Source organism: Vicugna pacos, chromosome 27 (assembly GCF_048564905.1).
Source record: "Vicugna pacos chromosome 27, VicPac4, whole genome shotgun sequence".
NCBI lineage: Eukaryota > Metazoa > Chordata > Mammalia > Artiodactyla > Camelidae > Vicugna > Vicugna pacos.
This window is the reverse complement of record NC_133013.1, coordinates 13689519-13711877: the sequence shown is the minus strand read 5'-3', so window position 1 is coordinate 13711877 and position 22359 is coordinate 13689519. Positions and strand designations below refer to the sequence as shown.

General features: G+C 39.8%; 1 protein-coding gene across 4 annotated transcripts in view; it reads left to right on the top strand.

Moving 5' to 3' along the window:
• The window catches only part of CHD2 (chromodomain helicase DNA binding protein 2), a 92533-nt gene that overhangs the window by 47334 nt on the left and 22840 nt on the right, over nt 1–22359 (top strand). For all 4 annotated transcript variants that reach the window (XM_006198482.4, XM_015234409.3, XM_031691871.2 and 1 more), the window contains 12 exons: nt 4139–4327; nt 5022–5184; nt 5525–5677; nt 7778–7849; nt 10880–11029; nt 11642–11790; nt 12811–12907; nt 13341–13433; nt 16698–16868; nt 17812–17987; nt 20187–20228; nt 20942–21081. In XM_006198482.4, coding sequence (XP_006198544.1) covers nt 4139–4327; nt 5022–5184; nt 5525–5677; nt 7778–7849; nt 10880–11029; nt 11642–11790; nt 12811–12907; nt 13341–13433; nt 16698–16868; nt 17812–17987; nt 20187–20228; nt 20942–21081 — 1595 coding nt within the window. The remainder of the gene's footprint in view (nt 1–4138; nt 4328–5021; nt 5185–5524; nt 5678–7777; nt 7850–10879; nt 11030–11641; nt 11791–12810; nt 12908–13340; nt 13434–16697; nt 16869–17811; nt 17988–20186; nt 20229–20941; nt 21082–22359) is intronic.

Below are 22359 nucleotides of genomic sequence, written 5' to 3'. Positions count from 1 at the left end.
GCTCCACAATTTTTTCTTTTTAATTTAGAAAAGACTTGAGTGCCTACTGTGTGCCATAAACTGAGCAAGGCACTTTGGATGGCTTAAGGAACAACTTAGAAATGGTCCCTTTCCCCATGTGTTGTTTATTTATTTTTTTAAACAGCCTTTTGGGATGTAATTTACATACCATAAAATGCACGCTTGTAAGTATACAAATCAACTTTTTTTTAAACAAATTTATACAGTTGTGCAACCATCACCATAACCTACTTTTAGAATATTTTCCTCACGGAAAAAGTTCCCTCTTGCCTGTTTGTAGTTAATCTCTGTTTCAACTTAGAGCCTTAGGCAATTGCCAGTCAGCTTTCATCTCCTTAGATTTATCTTTCTGGAAGTTTTATCTAAATGGAATCCTAGTTGAGCAGTCTTTTGTTTTTGGCTTCTTTTACTTAACATAATAATTTTGAGATTCGCCCACGTTACAGAGTTTATTAGGAGTTATTCCTTACTATGCAGTGATGTTCCATTGTATGTGTGTCCAGTCACCAGTTGATAGAGTCTGAATTGCTTCGGTTTGGGGCTGTTGCATCTTTGTGTGGACATATGAGTAGATATTTAGGAGTAGAATTGCCTGGTTGTTTGGAAAGTATATAAGCTCTTAAGAAACTACTGGCTGTTTTCCAAAGAGACCGTACCATTTGGCATTACACTTAGAAACAGAAATGTTTGCATTTTCTAGTTTCTGTGTATCATCACCAGCACTTGGTATGTTGTCAGTCTTTCGGGGTCTAGCTGTTCTGGTGGGTGTGTAGTGGTATCTCATTATGGTTTTGACTTGCATATCTTTAATGACTAGTTACGTTGAACATCTTTTCATGTGTTCATTAGCCTTTTGTGTATCTTTGCTGGAATGTGTGTTATTTCTTTTTAAAATATTTGTAGGATTCACCAGTGTTTCCCTATGAGTCTTAGCTTCTCTTTGTGAGAAAATTTTTAATGACTAATTCATTTTTTAGTTACAGGTCTCTATTCAGGTTTTCCATTTCATCTTGACTTAATTTTATTAACTTGTGTCTTTTTAAGAATTTGTGTATTTCATCTAAGTTGCCTTATTTGTTGGCATAAAGCTGTAGTGTTTCCTTATAATCTTTTTAATTTTTGAAGGATCAATAGTGACTACATTTTTTGGTTATGGTAATTTATGTCTTGTCTCTTTGTCATTTTAGATAAAGGTTTAACAATTTTGAGGATGTTTTCAAAGAAACCAACTTCTGATGTTACCAGTTTTTTTCTGTTTTTAAATTTTATTTATTTCTACTCTCATTTTTTTTTTATTATTCCCTTCCTTTGCTTTTCATTTATTTTTCTTGTTTTCTGTTTTCTTAAGATGGAAGCTTGAGATTATTGATTTAAGTCCTTTTCTTCCTTTTCCCACTATGGGTATTTAAAGGCATAGGTTCCCCCTCTGCACTGCTTTAGCTGCATCCCATAAATGTTGATCTCTTACGTTTTTATTTTCATTCAGTTTCACCTATTTTCCACTTTATCTTGTGATTTCTTCTTTCATGCAGTTTTTTTTCCCCAGAAGCTTGTTTCATTTCTGGATATTTAGATATTTTCTAAATGATTTGTGATTAACTTTGTCTTAGAGAATATGCTTTAAATAAATTGTTACTTGTTATATGGTCTAATATGTTTTCTGTCTTGGAGAATTTTCCGTGTGTACTTGAAAAGAATAATGTTTATTCTGCTTTTGTTAGGTAGAGTTCTGTAAGTGTCCATTAAGTTAACTTGGTTTAGTCTTGTCCCAGCCTTCTGTATCTTTGCTGACTTCGTGTCCAGTTGTTCAATCAGTAACTGAGGGTGAAGGACTTAAGTGTTTAACTCGAGTTGTTGAATGATCTATTTCTTTTACTTCTGTCAGTTTTGAGGCTCTATTGTTAGGTGCATGCACACATGACCTTCTTATCGTATGGAGTGTCCCTCTTTAGTTCTGTTTCTTGTTCCTTAGGTCTGCTGAGCTCCGCAGCTCTCTTCTGGTGATTGTTCACATGGTATACTGCTTTCCCATAACTGAGCTTTTTGATGCACTTGTATGTTTAGCCTCAGATTGTGGTAAGAATATGCTGTCTTAGAGAGACCATGAAACCCCATGTCACACAGTCAATAAGTGGATGGACTGAGATCAGTTTCTGGTCTGCTGTGACCAAGGTCAGTGTCTTTTGAACTTCTCTTGGAGAGACATGTTAAGGTCAGAAGTTGGTTAAACAGGGAGATATGTAAAGTAACGACGTTCGAGGCTGTGATGTGGTATCATTTTAAGCTCACCACTCCGACCATATTTTTTTTTCAATATATGGTGTTGTGAATTGACAGTTATCTGCTGCGGGAAATAGCAAACTTTTTCTTAAAGGACCTGGTGGTAAACATTTTCATCTTGTAGGCATTATGGTTTCTGTCACAGCTACTCACCTGCTGTGCAGATAGAAGGCAGCCGTAGGCAGTTTAGAAACAATTGAGTGTGTATATAAAGAAACCATGATCTCACAGTAACTCCTTTAATATGTAAGAGTACGTATTAAATTACATATTAAATGTAAGAGTACACTAGGTGGGTGAAAATATTTGTTGCCTAAAATGGTAGGGGAAATAAATCTTGTAAATAAAATGAAAGTTTTTAGACTAGTATAATTTTAATTAATTACAGTGTGTTAAGTAAATGAAAACATTCTCTTGAAATTATCTCCCCACTTTACAGAAAATGGTCTGATATGTCATGATCGCCCCTCACTTCCATTTGCTTCATACATTTCGTGTGAGGTGCCACTGAGATAGCTCACTTTACGCTATTCCTTTTAGTCCTGTTACCAGTTTTAATTCCTCATTTTATGTTATGTTCTTAGAGTATTTTCATAGCAGTGTGGCAAAATACACTTCATCTTAGATTTTTCAAGCTGTAAGATTCGATGATGTTTTTCGATCTTCATCCCAAAAGATCATTTTGTCCGCTTCTCTGATCATGGTTGTTTCAGGCATGACCAGGTGTCATGAAGGCGGATGCTGACCCACCTGGCAGTACCTAATGCAGCGCTTGGCCATCCATGAGTTCAGAAATGGCAGCAGACTCTTGACATCCTTGTACCCAGTAGCAGTGCTGGCATTTGCTGTCTTTGAATTTTCTGTCTTATCAGAGAGCACGTGCTTGAGTCTTAAATAGTTCTAGGCAATGCTGAGTCACTGAGTTGACTGTTGTGAGACTTGACTCGCCCGCAGAGCAGGGCCACCTGATGTCAGAGAGCAGACCCTGCACACACAGCTAAGCTAGTTCTTCCAGGCACTTTGTTGGCTATTTGGTGGTGAGACACAAAGCATATTTTTCTAAGCCTCATGAAATAAATTTTTCTTTTTTTTTTGGAAAGAAGTTGATCATAATGTCTCATTATGGATTTCTGCCACACAGCCTTTATTAAACTAAAGATGGCTGAATTAAGATTTAAACATGAGAAACTTTTATCTGTAGAGTTCAGGTAGAATTATTACGGGTGATATGTTTTTAAATTCATTAATAAATTTTGTGTCCCCAAGTTCTGTCAGTATTAAATTTTTATCGCACATTTTGTTCTTCTTGTCTGGGGACTGTAGTCTTACTGTCATTGTAATCCATTAACTTTTTAATCTATGAGCAGTGAAGATGACTGGTGGGAATTATATAACTAACTTTCACCTTTGAGCAGTGACAGCTCTAATATCGCCACTAATTATTCTTTTCCCTCTGAATTTTATTTTCCCAATCAATTGGTGCTTATTAAAAGATAGTTTATGATTTAATTTTTCTGCATAACATGTTATCACAATAACTCACATTTTCTTATGTACTAATTGTATGATACACTGAAATATTTTGTGAACTGTGGATCCAGTCTCAGAATTGGAAACCTGCCATTACCCATTGTGTTTCCCCTTAGCTTTTTGTTTTCCCTTCTCTTGTGTTCAAGAGCTAGTGACTGATAATTTATTTTTCCTTATAGAGAAGATTCGTTTTTTTTAACAGATTTTTTTTTTCTACTTAGTTCCTTTTAAAAGAAATTTTAATTGGAAAAATGCTTCTTTTTTCCTGTGTAGTTAAGTAATGCTACATGTACTATTTCATCTCTAGGTTTGAGTTCTGGGAAGACTTTGAGGAAGACCATGGGAAAGGAAGAGAGAATGGCTATCAGAGTCTTCACAAGGTGCTAGAGCCTTTCCTTCTCCGGAGAGTCAAAAAAGACGTGGAGAAATCCCTTCCTGCCAAAGTGGAACAGATTCTCAGGGTGGAAATGTCGGCCCTTCAGAAACAGTATTACAAGTAAGTTGTTGGCTGGGTTAGGCCTGAATGGAATTAAGATCCGTACCTGTGAAAATCCTGGAGCATTCTTCCTCTTTGAGATAGATTCCTAAGGTATGATTGCTAAAAGTGTAAAGAAATTTCACTACTTAGAAAAAAAGTACTTCTATTATTTTGAGGTTTGTGGTTAAAAGCATATATATTGATATGCATGAATATTTATGCATTTCACCTCCCTTTTCAAATTGGGATACAAAACATACTTACCATGAATATCATGTAAAGTACCCTTTTTTAAAACAGTTTAAATGGGTATATAGCTTCTATCTTACAGTATATCTAATTTCTTTAACTGCTTTCTCTAGCTGTAGACAGCTTAATTTCCACTTTCATCCTACAATAAAGACTGCTTCAGTGACATTCATTGTTTTACATTTATGAGCTATATATGTATTTTTTTTTCTGTTACTGTTATTTCTTATTAATGTTTCTGTGTTCAGCCAGGTTCAAATACCCAACAGAATAATTAATGGTCTGAAACAGTCTGGAGATGTGTGAGGGGTCCTGGTTAGGTGGCAGGAGATACAAAATAAAGCCTTCCTCCCTGTCTTTTTATCCCCCCTCCTCCGCCGAACACTACTTTTCTTTTATAATTTTCTGGTACCTCCAACTCTTTCCTTAAATCTAATAATATTTTTCTTATCTTAATTTGCAGATGGATTCTGACCAGGAATTACAAGGCTCTTGCCAAAGGAACAAGAGGCAGCACTTCTGGTTTCCTTAACATTGTGATGGAACTGAAAAAATGCTGCAACCACTGTTACCTAATTAAACCCCCTGAAGAAAATGAAAGGGAATATGGACAGGAGATTCTTCTGGTGTGTGGTTACCTTGTTTGTAATTACTTTCTTAAAGACGAGTTAGTTTTTTTAGATGCTTTTTATCAAAATGCTCTTTTTTCTCCTTGATGACTCTTCAGGGAGCATCAAGAGAACCTTTAAAAATAGGTGAGAAACGTCAAGTAGCTAGGAAAAAATCTGAAAAGTGTATTGTCACAGATACCAAGTAAGGAACATTTCCGGAATTGCTTGTCAGCCAGATTGCAGAAGACTTCGAAAAGCTTAAAGATGATTTTTAAAAATAGTAACTTTTAGAGATTACGGGCAGATCAAAGGATGGTTTTGAACATGACGATTGGAATGTCTTTTCAATCTTCAGTCCCTGATCAGGAGCAGTGGGAAGCTGATTCTATTGGATAAACTGTTGACAAGACTTCGAGAAAGGGGGAACAGAGTCCTTATCTTCTCTCAGATGGTGAGAATGTTGGATATCCTGGCTGAGTACCTGACTATAAAGCACTATCCCTTCCAGGTGAGGACGCTGGGTCTCTCCCTTCCTCTTCTCCCTCTGGATTGGGATGTACACTTCGCTTGCTAAATTACCCTCAAGTAGAAAAGATGAGTTTTCTTGCTTGAAACAAATTGAGATTAAGATTCCAGGAGGGTTTTAATGTTTCTTCCATGCCTTTAGGTTACCCTGTAATGACGAAAGGTCATGGGAAGGTCATTCTTTTTTTTGTGGGTGAGGGCTGGGGATTAGAGGAAGGAAAACTGGGCAAGAGAAAAGTGTATTGGATGGTATCTTATGCCTCCAAGCCTGTGGCAAACAGAAGGGGGCGTGTGAGCCTGATGACAGAAGCCCGCATCCTGGGAAGAGAGAAAAAGGGAGGTGGCGGTGTGGTGCCTTTCACCCCAGAGGACGCAGGCCCTGGCTGTGAGGCTGGGAGCTCAGGAGGACAGTGCACTTGAAACCTCACTCATCCCTGAGTATGCTCTGCACAATTGTAATTTCGGGTTTTTGTCTTCATTCATTAATTTCCTGTAAGATAAAGGCAAAAATAAGATGAGTTTCAGAAAATAAGAGTTTATTTGAATAGCATAGTATTTTTCTCCTTGTTAAGACTGTGGGGAACTTATCTGTGATCTGTTTACAGACATGAATGCAATTTACCTTGACTTTTGGCCTAATGTTTTTATGGGACTTGAGTTTTAAGGTGTATTAGAGAAATTTTTTTCTTTACTTTTGATGGACTGTTCTACCAACTCATGTAATTATGCTGTTAATGAAGAATCTTGGATTCTCTCCTAGAAAGGCCAAGCTTTAAAACTCAGTAACAGGTTGTCTTTTAACATACCCTGAAAGGTATTTATATCCATAGTACCTTGTGTGGCCTTTCGGTAGCTGTCTTAGAATATGGTCAGATCAGAAATGGCACACTACAGAAAGTCGGTTATCTCTCAGTGCGTCTGATCCTTGTGAGCTTTCAGGTCTAGCTAATCACTTGATGCCAAGTAAAAGAAGAATGCGTTAGTTTTCTCTCTAGGGAGTAGCCTGGAGTCCACTCAGGTTTATCCTGTCTTCTAGTGAGGATAAAAAAAAGGGTCATTTGGGTTTTCTGATTTCAAACATAGGCTGTGAACCTGGCATTTGAACTTAGCTTTGGGTTAAGGCTCTGAGTAGAGTCTGTCATCAGAAAGGAGAAAAGGGATTCCCACATGCGGTTCTACTTGTGTTCAGGTGGCTCTGGGTTTGGTGGGCATGAACTCAGCCCTACGCCATCACTGATCACTGACCACTGATGACAGTTGTTGGGTCAGTTTTGCCTTCTGTAAAATGAGGTATTTTGCTTATCTCAAGGGGAAGAAATGTGACAATGATTTTAAAGAGTGATAAATGCTTTATAGGTATAGCATACAGGTAATCAATCATTCTTTAGTATTTATTTTACATATTATGTAGTTTCTCTGTGGTGACCCTGTTTTGGACCTAGAGTTGACATATACTCTAGAATAAGAATTGTACGTGCTAGTAAATGCCAGAGGCTCTTTTGAAGATGCATCGTGCCTGCTTGGACACTTTGCTCTGATTTTAGAGTGTAGTTTTTGGAAAAGCTGTGATATATGACCCACTAAATTTTAGTACTTTTCAATATTATGGAAAAGTGTTCTCCAAACAAAATTATGTAAATAATTTTGGCTTCTGTAGCACTTAATAACAGGGCAGCGTTTAGCCACGTTAGCCTAGAGCGTCATCTTTCTGCAGGAGCTGGTTACTAGGTGACTGCTGGTGGCATTCCCCAATCTCTTCAGTGTCCACAGCTGTAGGGGCAGACAAAGCCTGTCAGCCTGGCTTGGGTTGCTGTCTTTCTCCTTACGGGTCCTGGCAGCCATTCTGATCCTGGGATAGGCCTAGGTAGCCCTTTGCACCAGAACCTTGAGTTTGTAACCAGAGAGCTTGGGGCAAGTAAGGGTGTGCTGCTTAAAGCACAGCCCCTTGACAGCTCTCTGCCAGTGTGTTCTGGTTATTTTTACTCAGTAGGTATTGGAGTGATGAAGGTTACAAGTCCGGTGTTCTATTTTGAGTGTCGCTGACCTTCCTACCTTGTGATTTTCTTGTGGTTTATTTTTACAGCGTCTGGATGGTTCCATCAAAGGAGAAATCCGAAAACAGGCACTGGACCACTTCAATGCGGATGGGTCTGAGGTACACTATGCATGGCTTTGTTGTTTGGGCAGCTTGGGCTCCGTATCAAGGGGAAAGCCTTTCTGGCTTCACGTATTCCGTTTCAGAAACAAATTCACAGTGCAGCTCTCCTACCTGACAAGGGATTGAGAAGTCACTAATATGAAAGTTGCCTCTTGATTTTGTTGTTTGCCACTCCAGAAAAAGCATATGCATGCTTATTTATCTCCCCTGGTCCAGATTAATGACAGAATAGTCCTGATAGCAACTGTGTTCTCTGGTGGCTTCCAGATACCAAATTTCTGGGTCTAGCACAACAGCAAGGCAAGGGTTGGGGAGGGCTGGCCAGCAGGATTGATTCTGACATGTATCTGTATTGACAGCACAAGGTTCTGATCTGGTGACTTGTGTCTTGAAAAGTTTGTTTGCCGTGTCTCAGATTTGTTGGACCCTGGTAGAATATGGCTTACTTTCCTTGCTTTGGCAAATAGCAACATTTGTTCATCAGTTAAGTCTCCAGCTTGAATTTGACATTGTAAAGTAATTTTGTTTTTAAGGCACATATGGAAGAGCTAGTTAGGACACACTGGAAACCATGGTAACATTGTAATTTGTGCACATCAAACTGTTAAATGCCATGTGATCGAGAGAAGTGGGGAGAAGAGGTTTGGTGCAGGTGAGGCTGTAGCAGTGTGTGGAGGTAAGGAGGCAGCGGAGAGAGCCGGAGGTAGGATTAGAACTGCTCTGGAGAGAGTGTTAGAACTGCTCAAGTCTGGGCCACTGTTCTGTGTAGACAGACCAGGCTTAACTTTTCTGCTTTCTGAAGAGTTTTACACACTCCTCATGTCTGTCTGTGGCTCCAGAATCGCATGCCTCCTGCCTCTCCAGGTGCACGTAGGCCTCGTTAGACTATGGTATGCTGGCCGCTTCTCCAGCCTGAAAGTTTACTTCTCCTTGAGGAATTTTGGGTACTAATCTCTTCAGAACCAAGGCTCTGAATAGTTAAAGAAAAGAGGAATTACTAAAAATACCAATAACTATCTAATTCCCATTCCTCCTTTCTCTCCTCCCTGTTTCTCAACTGTGAAATCCCGATCGCCCCAAACCCTACGCGCTAGCCCTGCTGTGAGGGTTAAGTGCAGAAGTCAGCGCGCAGCGCTGAGCACTTGCCTGGCACCCAGCCAGCACCCGTCAGCGTTAGCCAGTGTCGTTACTCACTGTTTGTGGAGATTGCTTCTGTGTTCCTTACGCTTGGTTCAAAACAGTATGAGTGGAATGAAAAAAGGCTAAAATTGCTCTCTTTGTGATTCTAATTGATCCCCCTGGCCCATGGCTGTATGTAGAGTATAGATTCTCCACCGTTTTCTGCCACTTTGAGCCTTTTTAAGTCAATTAAAGAAGTTTAAACGCTTTCTCACCGAGGGAAACTATTATATGCACATTTGGAAATTTTGGAAGATGGTCACGAGTACAAAGAAGAAAAATTGTACCAAACTCCCACCCCAGAGACAGCTTGCTGTCCACCTCAGTTGTGTGTGTTTCCATTTATACTGGAGGAAACCATTTATTTCTGTATATGTTGGCCCAGCTGGGATCAAACTGCACAGTTTTGTTGTCACCTCACACTCAGAATTCTACTCTGAGCATTTTCCCATGTAATTAAAGATTTAAAAACATTGTAATTTCTAATATTTTCTCATGCCTGTACCATTATTTATTACTTTATTCTGTGCTTACTTAAGCGGATATGAGCATGTCGACAAAATTTTTGACACATTTTGCTCAATTTTTCCAATTTATGGTCATCCTGTTTATGTGTGAATATTTCCATTTTACCTCACCCTTAGCTTCATAGTTTCTAACCTTTGTCAGTTTGATGATAGACACACATAATACCTTAATTCATGTTATCGTTGATGAAGAGTGCCATGGAAAATATTTTGTATGATCACTCAGACCCCAGATTTTATTTAAGTTTTAGGTATTTCATTCTCAAGTGCTTACCTGCAGGCTTCTCTTTAGAGTGAGTGTGGTGATGCTCAGTGTCTCTGCCGAGGATCACAGAGGATGTGCTTCCATACACCTGCTGATCAGTTTTTTATTGAACCTGTTTAAAGTCCTTGTGAGACAGCTGCTCCATTTTTATTTCTATGGTGTAGTGTTGCCGAATGTGACCGTTATGTAGAACATGGAGACTTTTTCATTGCGTCTATGTATATATATTAAATATACCCATTTATCAACATGTAACTCAGAGCTACCAGTTTCTGAGTGCCACTCCCATGCCAGAAAGGTGTCGGCCTTTGATATACATAATGGAATTCCCTGAAAACAAATATTTGACTTTCTTTTTTGGTGGCTCAAGAGTTCATTCTCTGCCTCCTGCCGTATTTCTCTGAGCATGCAGATGCGGGCAGGTGTGCTGTGCCAGCCTGATCCCTGTTATCACTGCTGTGGCAACTGGAATATGTTTGTGCCTGGGGCTCTCCCACACATGCCTCTGCAGCCACAGCTGCTCTGGTTTTCTCAGGGCACGTTCTGTGGTGACTGAGGATCCTGTGCTTCCCTCATGTGATCTGTTAGTCCAGCATTTCTGTATTCTTCACCAGCCTAACAGATGAATGCACGTTCATACAGTAAAGTTTCCTAGCTTGTACTGACTGCCTCATGTGGCATACACCAACTTTACCCAGAAAATCAGTATCTAGGCAACTTGCTGAAATGATCCCCTTGATAACTAAGTTCGTCTGGTTTCTGTTAACTGCCTGTGTACTAGTTTTAGCCAGGAGAGAACACTAATTCTTTTGCTCCTGTTGCCTTATCAGAGTCTACGTTACTCCCTAGTTCATTGCACTGACACTTACCTCTTAATCAAATGAAAATTCACTCTGCCATCAAGTCCCTGACATTCTTGTAGCCTCCATAAAGTTTGTCCATCATATCTCACTTTTCTTCACACCTGCAGGGGTTTCCAGGTATAAGGGCTTATTGGACTGTGAAACTGTTTCTGAGAAGGCCACTGCATAAAGTAGTATATTGCATTGTGTACAGGACTTCTGTTTCCTGCTCTCGACAAGGGCTGGTGGCCTGGGAATCAATTTGGCTTCGGCGGACACAGTCGTCATCTTTGACTCTGACTGGAACCCCCAGAACGACTTGCAGGCACAAGCCCGAGCGCACAGAATTGGTCAGAAGAAGCAGGTCAGTGGGGAGAAGCGTCTGGATATGGCTGTAAGATGAGTCTATTACGGAACTATTTCACTGTTTGAAAAGTACATCACCAGTTACTTTCTGGTTTATCTGAAGAAAGATACATGATGCATAGACTAAGAACTGAAATTTTCCCTTTATTTTAATATGGAAAAGTTGTTAAATATTCTAATATTGTTGAAAGTGGTTTATTTTTATTATGCATGACCAGTGTTTTCTCTGAAGTATGTTGGAAAAGTACACACATTTTTTTTTTCATTTTGTAGATGAATTTCAAAGTCTGCTCTAATACTGGGTAACTCATAAGTTTCGTATTTGGCCAAAGATTTGGCTTTGGTGAAATGGAGTATTCTTTAGCAACATTTTTACCATTAGAACAAGGCTATAGTAACAGTCCCTTAGGGGCAGTTTTATTTAAGAATGTAATGTGCTGTAGATGATAAAAATATTGCAAGAACTTAAGTTGTCTGCTTGGGTGGATGGCTTACCAGTGGTATTTCATAGCATAGAACAAATCACTTTTTATTTCCCCTCTTGGTTTTAGACAGAGGTGACTTTTTTGTGTGTGATCAGGTGTAAGTGTAACATTTCCTTTTCCTATAGGTAAATATTTACCGCTTGGTTACAAAGGGGACAGTGGAGGAAGAGATCATAGAACGAGCCAAAAAGAAGATGGTATTGGACCATCTGGTGATTCAGCGCATGGATACCACTGGCCGGACGGTTCTGGAAAACAACTCGGGAAGGTCCAAGTAAGTGCCAGAAAGATGGGGGAGGTAGCAGAGTCGATTTTACATCAACATTTGGTATAAATAGTTCTTCAAATAGGATGCTCTACAACAGACATTAGTCCATTAATTACCTGGAAAAGGCCAAGCCGAAACTGCAAGATGGCATTTTCTTTTTCTTTCTTTTTTCCCCCCTGTTTCTTCCTCTTTCTGACATGTCAGCCTTCTTCTTAGGTGCCCTCTCTTTCTTTCTCTCCTGCCCTTCTCTCTTGCCTTCTGCTTTCGGCTCTGCCTGTGGCAAATGACGCAGAGCAGCAGTGGCAGCTCTGGGCTCCCCCTTTCATCCTGGCACAGCGTTGCCTTGGCCTTCTCAGCAGTAAGAATGCACCAGGTTGAACTGGCAGCTATTTTCTTACTATTGGTAAAAATGTTTGTGTGCAGATTGATTATTTGTCCTATTGAAAACAGAAAGGTATAAAAGGAAAGGTGTTAAGTCTCAACTGGCTTTATTTGGAAGCACAGCTGTTCCTCTTAGAGAGTTGATATTTTGATCAGATTATCGAGTATCTTCTGTGGCAGTGTTACAGCTTGTGTTACATGTGAAATCCAGTGAGCCCTTCCTAAGTAGAGTATTTTCAGGTGACAGTTTTCCATTAAAGAGGAACCTAGTTCTTTCATTTTGGACCAGAGATGAGAAGTTTGAAAATCCTTGTTGAATGGTAACTTTCTGAGTCAAAGGGCAAAGGGAGAGCTCCCTTCTCTCGCGTTGCTAATTATCTTTCTTGCTTAACCGTGTTGTAATCGATGAGCCAACAGGAAGATTAATTGGTTTCCTGGTCTTCTGTCAGGTTAGGTTTACCAGCACAGACTTATCCTCTGGATTAAGAAAAAGAAAGAAATGAAATATTTGTGAGATCATTTTTCTTGTGGCAGAATTTGTATTTTCACCAGTAATTTGACCTCTTCATGAAGAATAGGTGTTTAGAACCCCGCAGAGGTTATTTGACATTCCTGAGGGCTTACAGCTACATTTTACTTCTACAGTTCAAATCCTTTTAATAAAGAAGAGCTGACAGCTATTTTGAAATTTGGAGCAGAGGATCTCTTCAAAGAACTTGAAGGGGAAGAATCAGAGCCTCAGGTAATTAACAGTGAGGGAAGATTTTTTTCTTGACAAGTATCATCTGTGAGAGTCTGAATTTTTCTGGAAGCAGATTCTAAGTATGAGGCTTTTATACAGAAACAGTAATTACTTGAAGGGCATAGCTTCTGTTTTCTTCTTGCAGAACTCAAAGCTCTCCCTAAATTGAATGGGAAGGAATGAGAAAAACATTTGAGGATTTAATCTTTGGTCTTTTTAATTCCAATTTTATTTGTTATAATTTCTGAATTTTCACCATATCATTTGTATGAATAGAAGTTTGAAACATTAGATGTAAAAGGTGTAGAACAGAGTGTCAGAGACAGTGGAGTATTGGAGAAGAGAGTTGGTTTATTTGCACCAGTCATTTTCAAGAAATGCTAATAACCACTGTTGCCTTTTTACCATGTTTGTGTTGGTCTTGTATTTTTAGGAAATGGATATTGATGAAATTTTGCGCTTGGCTGAAACCAGAGAGAATGAAGTTTCAACAAGTGCAACAGATGAGCTTCTGTCACAATTTAAGGTATGAAAACCATTGTCTGCCAAAGTCCTTAGCGTTGATTTATTAACCGGTAGTAACTAATGCCGGTGAGTACTTTCTGGGTGCAAGACACTCTACTTTTCCCTTTACCCTTGACTCAGATTCCCATATCGTTCTCTAGAGTTGTAAGTATGTTGTGAGCACAGATTCTACAGTCCTCCCCGTGAGGGTAGCCTCTGAAGCCCGCCCTGCCCAGAGTCAGCGGCTAGAGGAGAAGTCGGTGACGAGGGATGAGAATGAGTTGTCAGTGGGGTGGGTGGAGAACTGGATGGGGTGGAGCTGTGGGGGGTGTGGAGGGGTTGTGGAAGTGACATTGATAGGATCATCACAAAGGAAGGTCAATGGAGAGTGACAGGAAGCTCCTGATGACTTGGTAGGATTTTTTTTTTAAAGGACTATTACAGGATGGTTAGTGGTATTTGCTATAACAGAATATTAAGTGAGATGTGGACTAAATGCAGAAGCTGGGCTCCAGATGAGTAGGAGGTAACAGCTCTGAGTATACTCATTATTAAAAATGAAGTGAAGCCAACAGTGAAAGTAACTCATGAGAACAGAGTAGTCAAGCAAGGCAAGATTTTTTAAAAGGTGTTACCCTGTTTCTAGGTTGAGGAAAGAACTTGAGAATAGGGAAATATTGAAAGGTCTGAGGAAAGAAGGAAAATGTGATTGTACGTTGAACTGGAAGGGATATAATCAAAACCACAGATGGAGGAGTTGGGCTTCGAAAGAAAAAGGAAGGTATACTTCAGGGAATAGGACGGGAGAGAAGATGTCCAGCTGCTGACCTTAATGACCAGGAAAGTGAGTGAGGTGTTTGCTGAGAAGTGGGAAAGATTTGGGATGGCCCCATGCAGGGGCCAGGAGTTGTGCTGGGAGGAGCTTGACAGGGAGTAGAGCTGAATACAGAAGCTTGGGCTTCGCAGTGGAGCCAATCGGCAGGATCATATGGCCTTGTCCCGCAATACGTGAGGTCAGAGAAGTTGGATCAGTTGGCAATCCCAAGGTGGGAGATGGGCTTGGGAGGCATAGGAGAGTCCAAGTGGCAGAGGTTTCCCAGACTGAGGTGAGAACATGGTTGCACTGATGGCTCATGGGCTGGTTCCACGCAGGTTGGAGAAGCAGGGGAGACCTGGAGGTTACAATGATGGTTACGTGTGGTAGCCCATTAGGACTGAAGAAGTATTTGGAAGGAAGCAGTGTTTTGTGATGAAGTCCACGGTTGGCCGCTAGTAGAAATTATCTCAGTGGGAGAAAAAGGAAGGGGTTGAGTGGACCACAGAGCTCTAGGGGCAGAGTTACTGTGTCTGAGGAGGCAGGGTGGAGGTGAATTGTTCGCTGTTTCAACTGGATTTCACTTCCGTGACCATTGCTCTTTTCTTAAGCAGAAGTAATCTTCATGATGGTATCCTGGTCAGAATATTACATGATGATTTAGGTGTAAAAATGTCTTCATATTGCAAGTTGATCAGAAGTCACCTTACTGGTGACGTTTGTCTTTCTAAAGCCCTTTGGCCATTATGTTTCAGCACCTAGTCAGCTGGTTTAGTTAAAGTAGGAATCTCCTTACCCTAGGGGCTCTCTGTTTCTGGAGTGTGTCACTGAATTGACTTACTTTTCCTGATAATCCTTTTTCTTGTTATGCTAATTTAACATGTGGGAAACACAGCCCACATTTTTTGAGATATTTAAGATTACTAATAATAACTCTTACTGTATACTTTAGGTACTGTTGTAAGTGCTTTACATATATTAATTCTTTCAGTTTTTACAACAATCTCTTTTTAACATTTTATTTTTTATTTTTGGAGGGGAGGTAATGAAGTTTACTTGTTGAGGAGGAACTGGAGATTGAACCCAGGACCTCATGCATGCTAAGCATACACTCTGCCACTTGAGCTATACCCTCCCCCCCTTTACAACAATCTTATGATGTAGATATTATCTTCATTTATAGATGGGGAAACTGAGGCACAAGGAGTCTAAGTAGATTTCCCAGGGTCACGCATGTGTAGAGCTGTGATTACATCGTAGGCAGGGGGCCTCCTGCCGAGTCTGGTGTAACCATTATTGCCACTCTTGGAATAGTTCGATTCCCAGCTGTATGAGCCACTAACATGTATGCAATATTGGTATTTGTATCAATTGATATTTTAGAAGTTAGGTTTAAAGTAATCGCAAACAGTGCTTAATTTGAGAGAGTGGCCAGATGATTCATTTTATAAAATAGAAAAATGTTAAATTTTAAATCTCAGAAATTAAACCACTTGTTTTATTGTGGAATTTAAAACACCTAATCGTGAGGATCCACGATATCCATGTTGGAAGTAAGAGTTAATTTTGGCCAAAAGTTATAAAGTTCTGACTTCACTGTCAGCTCTAAGTGATTTTGAGGGGTGGAGCCTCCAAAAGCTCTTTTTAGCTTCATTATAATCATAAAGGCTACCCCGGGGAGAAACGGACTGTGGAGCCCAGGCCGGGGGCCTGCCCACCGCTGCCCAGAGGCTGGCCAGAGCTGGCGGGTGTTCTCTGTAGCCATAGTATGACATGCATACGTTTAGATGTTTTTCTTTCTGGGATACATATTATTTCAATGTAAATAGATGTTAGATATTAAATATTTGATATGAAGTACATTGAATATTCTTCTAAGTTTGTTTGAATTTTTTGCGTTTTATGTTCTCATTTTCATTCCTAAGACTAGTGTGCAATTTTGAGCACATGAAATTATTACATAACTTTAGCTTCCATACTTCTGATAAAAATGAATGAGATAACCAGTTGGCTAGACCAAATAGCTACTGCTTTTAGTTATGCATTGTTTCAAATGAGTTCTATTCAGTAGCAGTTTATAATTTACAGAACTGTAAATTCATAATGGATTAGTATTAAGTATTCAGCATTTTGTAATCTTAATAAATCTAAAATTTCTTAATTAGTATCTTAGAAAATGTGTATGATTGAACAACAAATCTTTCAGTAAAACTTTTTAAGACAGTTTACATCTTTTATATCTTTCCCTATTTTTCAGCAATGTTTTTGATGAACTTCAGGATTTGGCAAGTAGAGTTTGTGGGGAGGGGGATAAGGGAGAGAGAGATCAGTAGAACATTGACTGTTTGATGATGTTACTGTCACAGGAGTCCTGTTACCCTTCACAGCATTGCCTGAGCTGGTGTTTTGGTGGGTGGTGTTCGGGAAGTAGGGAAATGTCAGTCAGACGGTGGGTTGTCCATCTGCTTTAAGGTTGCCAACTTCGCAACAATGGAGGATGAAGAAGAGCTAGAAGAGCGTCCGCACAAGGACTGGGATGAGATCATCCCGGAGGAGCAAAGGAAGAAAGTAGAGGAGGAGGAGCGGCAGAAGGAGCTGGAGGAAATCTATATGTTGCCTCGAATTCGGAGTTCCACTAAAAAGGTGATCAAGTGAGATGAAAGACACGAAAGTACTTCTTAGGCTGCAGTGGCTGCAGAAGTGCTGATTATTCAAGGAAGAGGCCTTTCACTCCTGTCCCGATGTGGAGGGTTCCCGGGTGTAGTTACAGGAAACCTAGCAGAGGAAAATGGAAAAATGCGCAGGACTCACGGAGCACCTGCGAGACGTTTCATCTCTGCACTTGGCTCTGAGAGATGGCTGAACAGGATTTGAGTGTGACCCAAGTTTGCATTTTGCCCTTGAAATTAGAACCAGTAATTCTAATAATTTGGTTCTAATTGGCAAAGCCTTTGACTTTCAGAGAGTCAGACCTCTTTTTGCCTCAAGTGTTTGTTCACAGCACTTGTTTTAAATACTTAGTAAGAGATTATGTAACTGTACTTCAGTTTACAAAGCACCACTTGGGCAGTATCTAACTTGATTTTTGCAACAACATTGAAGTAGGTACACTAAGCTTTATTATCTGGTTTGTTGGAGATAACAGACTTGGGTTTGTCCAAGATCACAGTAAATCAGCGTGAGCTAATAGTAGCTAATAGTGTGCCAAGCGTAAGTCAGTGCTTTTACATCCACTGACTCATTTATATGAAAACCCTGTATTATAGGTGCTACTATCCCCATTTTACAAATGGAAAACAAAGGCACAAAGAGGTAAAGTGATTTGCCCAAGGAGGTAGACATGAACCTACAATCCAAGTATTTTTATTCCCGTTTGCTTAATCACGTTAGAGTATGTCTCTGGCAGTGTGACTATCCCAAGCAGGTCTTACTTCATTACATGCCGTCTGCCTCCTTCCTCAAGGGAATATTGACTTGCCTGATATGATGAGCAGTGCTGAGTATTACAGAATTAAGACGGTCTGGTCTTAGTCCTTAGACCTCTTGGACCTGGCTTTTGCTGCAACGTGACTGTTTGCCTTTCCAGGCTCAGACGAATGACAGTGACTCTGATACTGAGTCTAAGAGGCAGGCCCAGAGATCTTCCGCCTCTGAGAGTGAGACGGACGACTCAGACGACGACAAGAAGCCCAAGCGCAGGGGCCGCCCCCGAAGCGTCCGGAAGGACCTCGTGGAGGGATTCACTGATGCGGAGATCCGGAGGTTAGTTGGGGCTCTGCTTTTCCTCGACCTGGTTTGGAAGGGCATGCTGTAAGCCTCAGGTTGACTGGATCCCTGACGCTGATGACAAGAGAGGGCAGAGGATTGAAGACTAGGAATACATACGTGCATAAGTACATAGATACATACATACGTATATGTATACATCTATGTGTATAAAAGAAATAGCGTAAATATAAAATGTTGAAGTAGCACGGATAACCCAGTCTGCTTTCCGTCAGTGTTACCACTGGTATCAGTTTGGTGCTTTGGTTCAGTTTATTAGTATACACAGCACATTATTCTGCAGCTTGCTTCTTTTCACTTACAGTCAATTTTTCCACCGTCTTTCTGTGTCAGTACTTAATACACATTTGTTGGTGTCTGATTCACAGCCCTCTGCCCTCCAGAAAAATCTAAAGTTGTTGCTTCCAAACCAGTTTTTGTCCTAGTTCCCATGTTATTTTTTTTTTTAAGGCTGAAGAAAGTAGAAAATACAAAGACGGTTAGCTTTATGGTTCAGTCCATATTATAATTACATCAAATAGTCCTTTTAGGTCAATATTTGAAGCCGTGAAGTGTTTGTTTCCCCCTAAATGTTATACTCATTCCTCTTTCCTCAATTTATTGTGGAAAGATGTAAATATGTGCAAACATTGATAGAGTGTAACCCCTTCCCCCATAAGTGTCATCTTAACCATTATGAATTTGTCATCAGTCTTGTATGTGTACCCTGCTTCCTATCGTCCCCTCCCCACTGTATTGTTTTGAGAAGGGTGTGTCTTCTGCTGCAGTTGAGTGGAGTGTTCTGTAGATGTTTGATAGGTCTGTTTGGTTTAGTGTTGCTCACATTTTCCATTTCCTTGCTGACCTTCTACCTGATTGCCCTATCCATTACTGGAAATAGGGTGTTGAAGTCTCTATTATTGCTGTATTATTTTCCCCTTCTGTCCGTTTTGCTTCGTGTGTTTTGGATCTCTTGTGTTAGATGCATGTATTTTATATGTCTTGATGGATTGGCTCTTTTCTCATTATAAAATGTCCTTCTTTGTCTCCAGTAAAAACATTATGTTTTAAAGTTTCTATTTTGGTTTCATCAGTGTAGCCACTCCAGCTGTCTTTTGGGTACTGTATGTGTGGTATCTTTTCTTTTTTATTTCAATGTATTTGTGTCTTTGAATCCAGCTTGTGACTCTTGTAGGCAGTATATAGTTAAGCGATTTCTAAAAATCCATTCTGTCAGTCTCTTCCTTTTGATTGAAGTCTTTAATCCATTTATATTTAATGCAGTTACCAATAAGACAGAATTATGTCTACATTTTGCTCTGTTTTTTATGTCTTATTATGTCTTTTTTGTCCCTTTATCCTCCATTATTGTCTTCTTTTGTATTACATAGATTCTTTTTAGTATACCATCTTAATACTCTTGTTTTTTTCTTTTACTATATTTAAAAATTATTTTCTTAGTGATTGGCGTGGAGATTATAGTTAATATTTTAACTTAGAACAATTTCATTTGGACTAATACCAACTAAATTTCAGTGGTAAAGTAAAACTTTTCAGTAAAACTTTACTCCAGTGTAGGTTCATTCCTTCCCCCGCTTTTGTGTTTTTACTGTCACATAGATTACATGGGGGCTATTTCCACTGACTGCTTTTTTTTCCCTGTATATGGGCCATACTTTCTTGTTCTTTTTTTTTATTTTACTTTGCCTTATTCCAAAAAGTATTTGAGGCACTCCTAAAAATCTTACAGTTGTATCGTTGACTGGAAAATATTGCAGTGTGGAATTGAAAGTAACGGTGGTAGACTGAATAGACCAGTTAACTATGTTGGGGTGTTATCACAAGAGTTGTGGTTAGTGAATCATTTATTACATTTTGAACTCCATAAACTTGTACATCCTAAAAATGATAATATTAGAGTTAAGTTACTGTTCTCAGTTATATCCCTAAGCAGTTTCATGACCAGTCATTGAGAATAAAGTTGATCTTTAGTTTGAATAGCTTTTTAACACTCATTATTTTAACTTGGCCATTTTCAAGAGGCATTCAGATTCATTCTCTTAGTGGCGGTCGCAAGGATTGGGCCCAGTCTATTTTTTGACAGTTTTCATGGCCCATATTTCATCATAGGATGAGTTTGCATTAACATAGCTAAAAATCTGTTTTTGTAATGTGATTTATTGATCATATTCTTAGGTTCATCAAGGCGTATAAGAAGTTTGGTCTCCCTCTTGAACGGTAAGCTTAGTAATACAATAGTTCCTTATCTACTTCTTTTTCACTTTATTATGTAGCAGTTCTTTTTCTTGTTGTTTTTCTTTTATTTTGCTTCTGTTTTCCGTTTAAGATCTGGCACCTTTTGACAGCCTGATTTTTAGACATTAAAGTGTCTCTAGATGACTGGAGGTCAACAAAACCTTGTAGACGTAACTGTACTTTGCTTCTAGGAACACTGTGATGAATGAAAATAGGCTGGAGGGAGGAAAGTGATGAGAGAGAAGCAAACGAGTATAAGTAGCTTTCGGGCACTTCACCTGCTACTGTTATCAGACAGCCCATTGAGCTTTTGGATTTTTTTTGGAGGGGGGAAGTAATTAGGTTTATTTATTCATTTAGTTTTTTTTTTCTTAATGAAGGTACTGGGGCTTGAACCCAGGCCCTTGTACATGCTAAGCATGGACTCTGTCACTGAGCTATACCCTCCCCTCCATGTTTTTGAAATTACTCTGTTTTGTGGACTGTTCAAGGAACAGTTTTTTAAGTTTGGAAAATAAGTTAGTCCTCAGTCACTGTTGGAGGGTTCTTGTTGGAGCCTTGGAACCATCAATTAAGGAACGTAGAGAAAAGTGTCTTTGCAGGAGCCAGCCTATGTGAAACTAAGTGGTTGTTCACGTGACGCTAGAAGCATGGGCACAGGGCCTTGAAGTGTCCCCGCATTTGTCTTTGCTCAGGCTGGAATGCATAGCTCGCGATGCTGAGCTCGTGGACAAGTCTGTGGCAGATCTGAAGCGCCTGGGGGAGTTGATTCACAACAGCTGTGTGTCAGCAATGCAGGAGTATGAAGAGCAGCTGAAAGAAAATGCCAGCGAGGGTAAGTCAGCAGGTCTCCTCGGTGATTCTCCAAACCCTGGCCCTTGTGGATTGGGATCCCTGCTGCTAAAGGGCTTGCCTTTTTTTTTAAAGAAGAGCAGACTTTTTCCAAAGGGTTTAGGGACGTATCCCATGCACCCCTACATCCCTGATCCTTTGCGGTGTGCATTCTTACCTGCCTTTATGTGAGCTCAGTTGTAAGATCCCAGAGATTTACTCACAAATGAAGTTGATTTGCAGAAGATACGTAGTGACTAACAAGATGAGTGATATAATGTTACGGTAGGAAGTTTAAATTGGTCTAAATGATGCAAGACCTGAGTGGGTAAAGCTGAGTGGACACATTTGCATTTTGGCTGTAGGTGAGGACATCACAGATCACAGACGTCAGTAATGATCTTGGACATAATACATACACGTATTGTTTTGTTGTGATAAAGGAGTTAGAGAATTAATGGAATAAATAAAATAGTGAATGGGTATTATAAACCTTTTTGTTATAGTGAGATTTTCTTGGCACTAGAAAGTGCTGTAATTGGATTTGACCTGTAGCATGTTTTCTCTTCCTCACCAGAAGGTGTTTTTCCTGTCCTCTAAAAGCCAGGAGGTATCAGGAGAAAGCTCTGAAGTCCTTATTATTAAAGACACTCTGACTGTTGAACCTCAGACACAGAGATGAGGACGTTGTCATTCTGGTTCAGTGGACTGTGGTTTCTCTGTGCCACTGCCCCCATTCTTTTGTCACCCTTCACTATGTTAGAGGTTACTCAGAGGAGGCTCTGTCAGCTGTGGCTAAGTGTTCAGGCCCTGGAGGCAGCTAGCTTACCTGGAATCTTGGTTCTGCCATTTCTTAGCCGCAAGACCAGAGGCAAGTGATAGCCTCTCAAAGGTCTCATTTGCGAAACACTGGTAGTCCCTACCTCAAAGGGTTTGGGTGGCTACCTGAGTAATTCCATACATGTAAAAGGCTTGTCATCGTGTCTGGTTTATGGTGTGTTAGCTTCTTCATTAAGTAAAGAAGGATTTGCGCTTTGAAATTTTCTGCTGAAGGCTAGGCTAAAAGTAATAGAATTTTAAAATATCTTGAATACAGTCAAAAAAATTCTTTAATTTTTTTTTTCATAGAAGAAGCTTCAGTAGCTTCAGTGGTTTGGACAGTGATGTAAATACATGCTTTTATAGCACCCAGAACACATCCAAGAGTAAACCTTACGTTTACATTGTTTTTCTCATCATCATCGTTTTGAATAAGTATTACATTCACGTGGCTCAAAAATGA